General features: G+C 40.3%; 1 protein-coding gene across 6 annotated transcripts in view; it reads left to right on the top strand.

The window, feature by feature from the left end:
- The window catches only part of ULK2 (unc-51 like autophagy activating kinase 2), a 66,488-nt gene that overhangs the window by 2,227 nt on the left and 51,629 nt on the right, over nt 1-12,632 (top strand). For all 6 annotated transcript variants that reach the window (XM_032616585.1, XM_032616587.1, XM_032616586.1 and 3 more), the window contains exons 3-5: nt 244-285; nt 8,599-8,631; nt 8,927-8,963. In XM_032616585.1, coding sequence (XP_032472476.1) covers nt 244-285; nt 8,599-8,631; nt 8,927-8,963 — 112 coding nt within the window. The remainder of the gene's footprint in view (nt 1-243; nt 286-8,598; nt 8,632-8,926; nt 8,964-12,632) is intronic.

The raw sequence follows: 12,632 nt of genomic DNA, 5'->3' as shown, positions 1-12,632 counted from the left end.
CCTTGTTAAGAGTCTAAAAAATTAGGACAGTAAAAAAATATTTAGGCCCCAAGTAAAGTTTGATTAGGCACATTTGTTTTTATTCTTCAGTAGACTGTTCTAATCTAGTAACAGAAGTATGGTATACTAGAAGTAGTATAAATGGATATATATGTGTGTGTATACTTAGTTTTATTTGTGTATTGAAATATTATAATTATTAGAATAAATACAAATATTTTGAATTCTCGATTTTCTTAACAGGAACTTCAGCATGAAAACATTGTAGCGCTCTATGATGTTCAGGTACCTTATTTTGGATTTTTAAAGAAATATTTGTATGTTAATAAAGAACTTAAATTTTTTTTCTATTTCATACAAATGTAAGTGAATCTTAACAGAAATAGAAAATTGCCTCATTCTTGTTGAAAAGATATATAGCTTGAGCTGTGTGTTTATTAATTAAGAATTTGTTTGCAATAGCATAGGGCAGAAGGATAAAATAAATAATGGGCTGCATGAGTAAACTTACTGACAGATAGTATACTATAGGAGTACTGTTGTCTTAGGTCAAGTCCAGATCTAGCATCTCTGTGATAAATGTAGAAAGGACTATTTTGAGCTATTAAAAAAATCAGGTAGAGCTTTTTTCTTATTGCAAAAGCAACATTTGCTAATGGTGGAGATATTAGACAACACGTGGAGTAAAAACAAAGAAACTCTGCATATTCATCTAGATTTGTCTGGGATTATCGCCATGGCATACAGTAGAGTTGCATTGTATGTGGAGGTGGGAAGGCTGGGTTCCGAAGTTACTTTCTTTTTTTTTTTCTTTTAATAAATTTATTTATTTTATTTATTTTTATTTGTGGCTGTGTTGTGTCTCCGTTGCTGTGCTCGTGTTTTCTCTAGTTGCGGTGAGCAGGGGCTACTCTTCATCATGGCGCGCGGGCTTCTCATTGCGGTGGCTTCTCTTGTGGCTCGCGGGCTCTAGGTGTGTGGGCTTCAGTAGTTGTGGCTCGCGGGCTCAGTTGCTCTGCGGCATGTGGGATCTTCCCGGAGAAGGGCTCAAACCCGTGTCCCCCTGCACTGGCAGGCGGATTCCTAACCACTGCGCCACCAGGGAAGTCCTCAGAAGTTACCTTCTAAGGCAGCATTTCTATATAGTCAAAATTACCCTTGGAAATCCTTTTTAAAAGGCCAACTTTGGAGAAAATTCCTGTTTTTTGGGTGGAGCACCAGAGCAAGTAGTTGGCTTATATTTAGGGGCCATATTGTGTTTTATAAATCCCTGAATTCTGGAATCACACTTGGCCAGTGGTATGCACCCGGTGAGAGCCCCAGGGGTCTGATACTGATGAGCACGCGTGAGGTTTGAGGGGCTACGGTGGCCAGGCGTTTGTAAGTGCAAGGAACAAAGGAGCAAAGCCGTGAGTAGAACGAAGTCCTTGCTCTTAGTGTCCTTTAATTTTAGCGGACTGCTCTCTGTATGTCGTTTTTCATGTCATATCATACTACAGAGTATTTATATTTAACTAAACCCATGTTATAAGATGTTAAGGTTTTTCCCATTGTAAAAAAAAAATGCTACGAGGAGAATACATACCTTCTGAAGATACCCAATTATTTCTTGTAAGTTGAATTTCTAGAATTGGAATTACTAGGAAAAATAGCATGAACAGTTTTAAAGTTTTTGATGGCAGTGTGTGATTGTTCTCCAAAAATGTTGCAGTTTAAACTCCACGCACAGAATATGTGCGTGCTGTGGGTATAGTTTATTACCTATTTAAATAGGTGTAATTTACTCCTTCATTTGAGAAATTTCAAAGCAGCCTAGAAAGACAGGGGAAAAAAGTTTAAAGTACAACTGATCCGATGTCACAGCCCGTATTGAAATGTCGGTTCTCCTCAGAGCTGTTTGTGTAGTTGTTTTAGTCTCTGTAGATAGAGGGCACCACGTGGTATGAGTCAGCGCCTCCTACAAAAATTGTTAAATAACATTAACTCTTAATTTCCCATCTTTTGAGAAGTGCAGAAAACCCTGTCAATTTCAGAGTAGGTCTTGCTTTCAGGGTAGAGAGTGTAGTTGGATTTTTTCTATCAGAATGAGAAATATTTAAAAGTACTGGTTTTGGCTGCACAATGAGGTAGCGTCAGGGAGAACATGTGCTCAGAAACCAGAACTAAGGAACAGTTGGGAATGTCAAGGTGACTGCATGAGAATGTTTACTGTTTTGTGCATTGTGTACTCCTGGAACTAATTTGTAAAAATAAACTTAGGAACTATTAGTCGAATGAATCTAGCCTTCAGCATTTGGCTGTCAAGTAAACAGTTTGGATTTGCCTCCTGGATTCCGACTGTTCATCAAGGGGTACAGGGTGTTGGCACCATTCTCACTGGCCATCTCTTGTGGAGGTCCACCTCAAGTTTGTGTGCACTTCGATGAATTGAGAACTTCTGACATTGTTTGTAGTGGTCCGGTTTCAGTTTGGATGACACTTAAAAAGAAACACATTTTCCCTAATTACAAAAGTAATATATGCCCACAGTTAAAATATTCCAACATTGTCAACACAAATAAATTGGAAAAGATATGGCACTTCCCAGAGACAACCACTGTTTGTTATATTTATTTTAAAGTTTTCTAAATAGATATATGAATCTATAATCAAGTGGGAGGAGGCCGGGCTCCAGTGGGGGCGGGGAGAACAGGTCAGCTTCCCACACGCAGATGCGGCCTCTGGGAGGAGGTGGCAGGAGGGACGAGCTAGCATGAGGACCTGGAAGAAGGGATGTGGTGGGAGTGCAGACGGGAGGTAGGTAGGAGTAGTGCTGAGTGATGCAGGAGAGTGTGGAGAGGCCACACGGGGTGGATCTCTAGTTTGAGGACAGTGCAGAACCATTTGCAGGGTGATATCATGTCTGTTTTTCAGAAGATGCATATCTTTGAGCATTCTGGGCATGAGATAAATATTGTTAGTTGGGAATACTTCCCTGCGTGAATGTCAGTGATCTGGATAAACATCCACCTCTTGGTAATTTTTAGTATAGTGAGAAAAAGATGCATTTCATAGGTGGTGCTGGCAAACTGAGACAAAATGAAGTTAGGTGTCTATTTTCATCATTTTCCAAAACAACTTTGAGATGAATTAAAGGCTTAAATATGTAATATAAGAGCTAGAAAGGTATTTTAAATCAGGATAAGCTCAGAAGCCATAAAAGTGGTAGGGACATACAAAATTTTTTAAAAATTATTTCATAGCAAATAATATTGTGAACAAATTGACAGCCATAAAAAGGAACAAACTTGATAGTTGCCATAACATATGACTCTCAAACATTATGTTGAGAAAAAGAAGCCAGCTATATACAGCTATTGTGTGATTCTGTTTTTGTGAGTTTCAAGAGGAGACGGGACTCAGCTAGGGTGATAGAAATTGGGGAAAGCAGATCAGAGGTTGCTACTTGGTATCAGGGATGGACAGAAAAGAGGTATGTGGGAACTTTCTGGGCTGATGGAAATGTTCTGTATTTTGACTGGAAGTGTAGTTATGTGGGTGTATACATGTGTCACAAGTCTTTGTACACTTAAATCTATACCACAGTAAAATGCAAAAACGTGCAGTTGACGAATGGCAGTTTGAGAAAATTTGTACAACCTGAAAGGTGACGGGCTGACACCTAAAATGCATAAACCTCACAAATTAAGGAAAAGACAACCCAAAGAGGAAGTGAGCAAAGGATACAAATTGTTGGTTCTTGTAGGAGAAATAAAAATGGCTAAGAAATGCATGATATTCATGAACAAGTAGGGAAATGTAAATTAAGGTAACAGATGTCACTTCTCCGCCTTCTGGTGGGCAAAATTAAAAAGTGCAGTAATTCTTACTGGTGGGATTAGGGGGAGGTGTAAGCTATTCTCCCGTGTCACTGGCACAAATGTGAACTGCTAGAATGTTTTGGGGATGCTGTCTGGCGACACCTTGCCCCCATGCCCTGAAGAATAGTCCCGACACTGCGGTCAGAGCCCTCCCCCCCGTAGTGCAGGTAGGGCGTGTCCCTCCTCTGTGCGGACCCCATTCCTGTGAGTGAAAGCCCAACCCCGTTGCCCCTGGCTCTGGCTCCCCTGCTCTGTGCTTCGCTGCTTGTGTTCCATCCACTCAGGCTTCCTTGTGGTTCCTGGAGCGCCGTGTCCCCTACAGGGAGACTGTATGCACAGGACAGTCTCCGTGTCTGTAGCCTGTACAGGCACGCCCCAGCCTCCTTTAGGTCCTTCTTCAAGCGCTGTGCTTTCAGGGACGCTTTCTTTAGCCACCTAAATAAAACTGCAGTCCCTCCCCAGCGCGGTCTCCCCTCCTCCCAAGCACCTATCACCTCTAACGTGCTCTGCATACATATTTCTTCTGTGTTGTCTTGCGCCTGACCCTCCCTTCTTAGAATTGAAGACTGGGGAGAACAGGGCATTTAACTCTGTTGGCTTTCTGCTGTATCCTCAGGACCTGGAATAGTGTCTTGTATATAATAGGTAGTTAAAAAATCTTTCAATGAGGAGAAATATCTGTCATCATTAGAAATACACACCCTTTTACTAAGCAACCCAGATTCCTGGGCATCTATCCCAGAGCCATAAAAGCTTGAGAATTAGGATGTATGTCCAAGAACCAATATAGCTTTGCTTATAATGGCCCGAACTAGAAACAAGTGATGTTCCTTAGCAAGGGAATAGCTTAATAAATGGTGATATAGTCACACTATGACATATAACACACTTATGAAAAAGAGTTGTCTGTATGTAGTTGACCCGGAGGGATTTCTTTGGTGTATTATTGAGTGAGGAAAGCAAGGTTCAGACATCTATATATGATATCCCGTTTTTTTCAAAGTAAAGTATGTGTATGTTTAACTTATGATTGTATGAGTAGCAGAAAGATATGGAAGGATATTAAAATTTAAAAAACCTAGCATGTACATGCTTCCTTTGGGTGTGAATATGTGTACAGGTATTATAGATGCATGAAAGCAAGACCACTACGATATTAACAGCGCTTCTTTCAAATGGTGAGATTAAGGTGATTTTTTAACTTTCTTCCTTCAGATTTTATGTATCTTAAGTTTTTGCAATAAGCACATACTTTTTTTTTTTTTTTTTTTTACTTTTTTTATAATCAAGAAAAAAAGCAATTTTCTTCTTTTGGGGAAAGGGGAAAACCTACTTTTGCTTTCTTTCTTTCTGTAATCCTTGGGCAATCTTCTGATTATGAATTATCATTCCAGGTATTTTTATGCCAGTTAGGGAGTATATATAGAGAGAGTATTAGACCTAATCATTATGGTTAGAGAGAGACATATTCTCCATTATAAATTAATAGGCATACAAGTTTCTTAAAGTGTGTAAAACACTGGCTACTCTGTGGAGAGTGGGCACAGGTGGCTATGGGGCCACCATGCTGCAGGTGTTTGGGTGGGTGAAGGCACCAGTGGAAACGGGGAGGCCTGGACAGATTGATGCAATGTCTAGAAGGCCGGGTTGATAGGACTTGAGTACTGTATGAGGTGAAGAAGAGGGAATCAGAGTTGGCAGCTCTTTGTCGTTTGTGTTGAAGTGGTTTTCCCAGCCCTCTGGTCTGCTCCCTGCCCCTTCCTTGGGTTCCATTAATTTGCTAGAGTGGCTCACAAAACTCAGAGAAAACTTACCAGATTACTGGTTTATTATAAAAGGATGTAACACAGGAACAGCCAAATGGAAGAGATGCTTAGGGCAAGGTATCCACCCTGAGTGGGCCACTCTCACCAGATTTCATCATGTTCACCATCCTGGAAGCTCTTGGAAGCCTGTCCTTTTGGGTTTTTACAGAGACTTCATTATAGAAGAGGAATTTCTGGATCATAGGCTATGCACAGGCCTAGCTTATACTGCCAGCGTATTGGCTTACACTCCCACCACGTTTTGTCAGTTTGTCACGCCACATCCTTGCCAGCACTCGGCAGTGTTAGCCGTCCAGGTGCTGAGGTGTCTTATGATTGTGATTAGCGTTTTCCTGATGATTCCTGATTTGAGTACCTTTTGTAAGTTTATTAGTCATTTAAATATCTTTTTGAAATTCCTGTAGAAGCTTGTTTTTCTATTGGGTTGTCTTTTTGTTATTAATTTGTTAGTTCTTTATATATTGTGGGCATGAGTCGTTTGACAGATATGGGTGTTGTGAATGACTTACCCACTCTGACTTGCCTTTTTGCTATCTTAACCGTTTGTTTTGGTGAGTAGAAATTCTTAATTTTAATGTAGTCCAGTGTATTGTTTCTTCCTTTTGTATTTAGTGCTTTTGTGTCATATTTAAGAAAACTTTGCCCACCCTAGGGTCATGAGGATGTTCTTTGTTTTTCCCCAGAGTCTTTATTGTTTTATCTGGCACATTTAGCTCTATAATCTACCTGGAAATGAGTTTGTATGTGGCGTGAGGTAGGGGTCACAATTCATTTACTTTTACAAAGCGGAGCCAGTTGATCTGTTGCTGAACCGACATCCTTCCCTTCTGTACTGTCATCTCTGCATTGCGAGCTTGCATGTGGGGGCTTGTTTCTAGACTCTCTTCTGTCCCCTTAGCCTTTACCTCACTGTCTTTTTCAGTATAGTTTTATGATATCTAGTATCATACTTGATATCTAGTAGTATAAATCCTCCAACTTTTATTTTTCTTTTTCTGCATGATATTTAGTTATTCTTTGCCTTTTGCATTTCCACATACATTTTGGAATCAACTTGTCAACTTCCACACATGCACAAAACCTCCGTCGATTTTGATTGGGACTGTACTGAAACTTAAGGAGAATTTCTTTGTGGAAAGGTTTCAAATTATAATTCAGTTTCTTTAACAGATACATACCTTTTCAAATTTTCTACTTCTTGTCAGTTTTAGTAAGTTGCGTTTTTCCTCAAATTGTTTTTTTTGTTTGTTTGTTTGTTTTTTGCGGTACGCAGGCCTCTCACTGTTGTGGCCTCTCCCGTTGCGGAGCACAGGCTCCAGATGCGCAGGCTCAGCGGCCATGGCTCACGGGCCCAGCCGCTCCACGGCATGTGGGATCTTCCCGGACCAGGGCACGAACCCGTGTCCCCTGCATCCGCAGGCAGACTCCCAACCACTGCGCCACCAGGGAAGGCCCCTCAAATTGTTTTTCAGTGTATTCGTTTCATGCAAATTTTGGCATACTGGCATTGAGTTGTTCATAATGATATCCTTTTTTCCCCTTCTTTTTAGAGAATAGGTTTTTTTTTTTTATCAAGTTACTAAGGACTTTGAGTAGGGAAATGATAAAATGAAATTCATTATGTTTAGTTTTGTTGGTGGAAGTTCTGGGGAGTAGTTGAGGATGTGGATGTCTTAATATTAGAAGGGAGGGTAAATATATATTCAGCTTTGGAAAACCCTTGTTGTGGTCTGGCTCACAGGTATGCTGGCCTCACTTCTCAGCCTTTCTGACCCTACAAGCATTTCTTGGTTCCCTGGGCTCCAGTACCGTTTCAGTTTTGATTTGTGTATAGATGGCTTGATTGGTTTTGCTAAAAAATGAACGTTTTTTTCTCCTTCCTTTGCTGACTCTTCCTGGCTCTTGCAGCTCCTCCTGCTGCAGGTTACTCCGGTGCTTCATGTAAAGGACGGGCCTTTACGCAAGGGGGATGTTGGAGAGAATGATTGAATCTGTGGAGATTTTCATTGCTTCAAAGGAAGCAATGCTTCCTTTGAAGCAATGCTTCAAAGACCTTCAAAAGAAGGTCTGCCCGAGAAGTCAAAGATGTTAAAGTATTTCTGCCTTATTTATTGAATGAGTGAGTGAATGTTTGGGGAAACTAAGTGGTTATGTGTACCCCCAAAATTGTGAAAACCAAGAAGGGAATGTGTCTTTGTCATATTGAAGGAACAGAAGTTCTTTGTGTCTCCTTAGCCTCCCCTTAGGAGTCCCTCGCTCTCTTTCCTCTGCAGTAGCTAGGGTATGGTGCTCCTACGTGATTAAACAACACTGGTTTGAGATCAGATTTTTGTATTTTATACTTGAGAAGAAGAAAATTTTGTTGAAAGTTACGTTTAATGATTTCTCATGTGATAAAATGTCTTCCCTTTGCCAGCAATTCCCAAGTAATGTGATTGCCTTCAAATATACAGAAAAACAAAGAACTAAGCATCCTGGATCATGTATTCCAGAACTCAGATTGTGCATTTAGTGTTGCTAGGGAGGATTTATCAAGTCATTGCTCCAAATCGTAAACTTTTCAAAGTGGAAGTGCTTCCTTGAGGACCAGAGAATCCTTCCTTTTTTCCACAAGTGGTAAATTTACCATAACCATAACCAAAAGATGAATCTTTCTTCCAAAAGATGAATCTTTCTTTAGTTCTTTCCATGAATAGAATTGAACTTTTTGATGACTACATTAGTGTCATTGAAGCTGAGGTGCTATGTCATTGTTTTGGGGATTTTAAATTTCACTTACGAATGGATTTTGTGAGTTCATTTTACTTGTTTAAAACGGACACATGTACTTTTTTTATTAACTGTCATTATTTTTAAAATTTGTGCTTAATTTTTTCTCTAATCTAAACCATATTTAATATGTTTACTTTCAGGAATTACCCAACTCTGTCTTTCTGGTGATGGAGGTAGGTAGTATACAGGTTTCTGTTTAATTTATTTCAAATTTCTTTTGATTAATAGGTACTTTAAAATTGATGGTAGGTTATTTGAAAATTTGGATTAATAAAGTTGATTCAGTGATTTAGATTCTATTTTATAAGGAATATAAAATTTTTAAATGTTGATTCTATAATTCTTATAATTTGTGAGACTAGATTTATATTATATACAAATGTATTTTTAATTAAAGTTAACTGATAATGAATTGAATTAAGCTTGAAGCAGTGTCTTATTTTAATTACTTTTTCTTTTATATATCAGTATTGCAATGGTGGAGACCTGGCAGATTATTTGCAAGGTAATTTTTTTTACTTTGTCAGTGTTCAGTGTAGTAATGTAGTCTGTTTAGTCTTCGTTTACTTCTGAAATATGCTACCCCTGTTTTCTGTACTTGTATAGAAACATTCAGTAAATATTTGTGTATGTGTAATTGTGGTCACTTTGCTGACTGACTGTCATTTGTTGTGGTTTTGCTCCTAAACTTTGCTTGTGTATAAGTACTTGTTTATGTGTGCCTCTCTCGGACAGTTTGAGAGGTAGGGCCTCTCCCCAAGAGAGAAAAACCAACAGAATTTCTCTTCAAAAGATGCTAGTGGGCTGGTGTCAGTGAACCTTAAGTCCATTTCATTTACTTCACAGAAACAAAACAAAACAAAGCAAGCCAGAATGGAAGAATGTATCCAAGAATGTGTTTATTAATGTGAATGTTGCTCGTAAATTTTTAAAAATGTTATAAGGGATTAAGTGTAACCTTGAAATTATTATGTGGCCCAGAGGTAAGATATTTTGTGGCCCAGGGATAAGATTTTAGTACTGGATGTTGCTAGTATCTAAAGTGTATTCATGTAGGACATTAAGTGCTCAAATCAAATTGTGTCCCTCAAAAGTGCTTTTTAAAACGACGTTAGGTGAGGCCAGCACCTACTTTCCCTCCCCTTAAAGATACACGGGGAGTAGGCAAAAAGGGAGAGGTTCGTCACTCAGCCTAGAGACAGGCCATGGCAGTTGATTGTGAAAACACTAAGACATCAGTAAATACACGCACAAAGGGTGTGGACAGTTTACAGAAGAGAAACAACATATTTCAAATGTTCAAGTAAACGAGGAGTGCAATTGAAAATGAGATTTTAAAAATCTTTAGAATATATTGCTGAGGTTTGGAAAGCCATGTAGAAATAATGTAAAGAACACAAGGATTACTCCTTCTAAATACAGCTGAAGCTCCTGTAGGCCCTTCTGTGATCCTACTCCGGTCCCTCCTGCTTAGAGACGGCCATTATCCTGCACTCAGGAGTTTAGTCCATGTGTGTTTTTGTATTTCCCTGAGATTCTTTTTTAAGAAATTCTCAGTTTGATGAAAAGATTTTTCAAAATGTCATTTCCTAGTGGATACCGTGCAGAGACAGGCACTTTCTTCACTGCGGGCGGAGAGGAGTTGGAGCTAGAAGACACCTTGCCTCTACCTTCTGGTCCACCTGTGAATCTTGAACTCCTTGACTGCTTAGTGATCCTGATGAAAGCTCCTTTCCCTGGGGTCAGGTTGATGGGCACCTTAGCCGTTTAGAGCCCTCGTTGGCATATCAGTGTCCTTCTTTCACAGAAATCCTGTTGGACTGACATAGGTGCTGATGCTGCTGTAGCAGATTCGTCAGCTTTGACAGCACTTTTGTCTGTGATGTTGAACTCTGCACTGGATATTCCAGAGCAATAGTGCTAGAACAGGAGACCCAAGAGTAAAGAGCTTACCAGAATGCTGCAGTCAGGCAGGCAGGCTGGTTTGCAGTAGTTCTGTTGTTCATATAACTTAATCACTATGCGATTTTGGTCATTATTTAACCTCTCCCTGGTCTCTAGCTGCCAATTGAAGAGACATGTAAACTAAATTTCGTCCTTAAGGAATTGTCTAGAATTAAAGAATTGTCTACTCTTCAATATGGTACCGTGGACCACGTGGGACTGTTGAGCTCTTGAAATGTGGCTAGTCTGAATTGAGATGTGCTGTGATATAAAACACACGTTGGATTTTGAACACTTCATAGGAAAAGAGAATGAGTATATCTTAAGTTTTTTATATTGATTATAGGTTGAAATGATAATATTTTGGAAGTATTAGATTAAATATATGTAAGTCCACCAGTTTCTTTTCATGTTTGAAAATGTGGCTACTAGAAAATTTGAAGGTACGTATGTGACTCACATTATATTTCTGTTGGAGAGCACTGGTCTGGAAGATCCGGCGGTCAGAGGTCTGGATGGTCTAATGCCGCTAAATCACAAGACAGCTATTTAGTCCTTTTATTTGCTTTGATAAATAAAGTCCCTTTTCTATCAAAAGATAGAAAACAAATTCTATCAATTGCAAGTTTTAAATAAGACTTGGTAAGTTGTACTTTAATTCTAGCAGATATCTTCAGTGTGGCAGCCACAGCTGATCCTGCCCTGCTAGGGCGAACTGCTCAAGAGTTCATTCATCTGAGAGTTTTCATGATAGCTGTGCCTTTAAAATGTTAAACTTGTAACGTGAGAATTTCAATTTATGGGATTGTGTTGAGAGTAGGCATCCTGTGTTCATAGAAATATGTGAATTTTTTACTGTCGTTTGTGCCCAGAAGCAGCCTAAACAAGGTCATTAATTTTTCCCCACAGGAACAGTGTTAGAATTTGGACTCTGAATCAGATAAACCCTAAGTCTATACAATAGTATGTCATGGGGCAGTGATACTGGTTCTAAGCAGCTGTAGTCATTTAAAGTAGCAAAATTTTTCTAAGCCCTAGAATGAAAATGTAAATGAATGAAATGGAAGAAACTGTGTACCATCCTTTTTTTTTTCCCCCCCCCCCCCCCCCTGCTGTACGTGGGCCTCTCACTGTTGTGGCCTCTCCCGTTGCGGAGCACAGGCTCTGGACACGCAGGCTCAGCGGCCATGGCTCACGGGCGCAGCCGCTCCGCGGCATGTGGGATCCTCCCGGACCGGGGCACAAACCCGCGTCCCCTGCATCGGCAGGCGGACTCTCAACCACTGCACCACCAGGGAAGCCCTGTACCATCCATTTTTAAAATTTTGTTTATTTATAATACATTTAATTAATTTATTTATTTTTGGCTGTGTTGGGTCTTCGTTGCTGCGCACAGGCTCTCTCTAGTTGCGGCGAGCGGGGGGCTACTCTTCGTTGTGGTACACGGGCTTCTCATTGCGGTAGCTTCTCTTTTTGGGAGCACGGGCTCTAGGCGCGTGGGCTTCAGTAGTTGTGGCTCACGGGCTCTACCAGGCAGGCTCAGTATTTGTGGCGCACGGGTTTAGTTGCTCCGCGGCATGTGAGATCTTCCCAGATCAGGGCTCGAACCCGTGTCCCCTGCATTGGCAGACGGATTCTTAACCACTGCGTCACCAGGGAAGCCCTACCGTCCATTTTAATTGTTTCAGTGTAATTTAAGTAAGATGTTACAAAAATAAAGCTCTAGTTGTTGATTTGATGCTCCCACTAATGTGCAGTCATTTATGTGTTGCCACCTGCGGGGAAGTAGATCTGGAAGAATATACTCCAGAGGTAAACAGTGTTCACTCATCTCCAGGATGGGATTAGGGAAGATTTCACTTTTCATATGTTTTAGCGTATTTGGATTTTTATTTTTTAATAGCATCAGGAAAAGAACTCCAAAGAATTTTTAAAAGTGGGTAGGTTAAGAACTACCCTCACAGGAAAAAGTATTAGATAATTTTTTTAAAAACTACATTTATTTATTTATTTTTGGCTGCGTTGAGTCTTTTATTCATTGTTGCGCGCGGGCTTTCTCTAGTTGCGGCGAGCGGGGGCTACTCTTTGTTGCGGTGCACGGGCTTCTCATTGCTGTGGCTTCTCTTGTTGGGAGCACAGGCTCTAGGTGTGCGGGCTTCAGTGGTTGTGGCACACGGGGTCAGTAGTTGTGGCTCATGGGCTCTAGAGCGCAGGCTCAGTAGTTGTGGCG

This window comes from Phocoena sinus, chromosome 20 (genome assembly GCF_008692025.1).
Source record: "Phocoena sinus isolate mPhoSin1 chromosome 20, mPhoSin1.pri, whole genome shotgun sequence".
NCBI classification, from domain to species: Eukaryota; Metazoa; Chordata; class Mammalia; order Artiodactyla; family Phocoenidae; genus Phocoena; species Phocoena sinus.
Note: the sequence above shows the minus strand (reverse complement) of the source record. Positions and strands in the feature narration are given on the sequence as shown.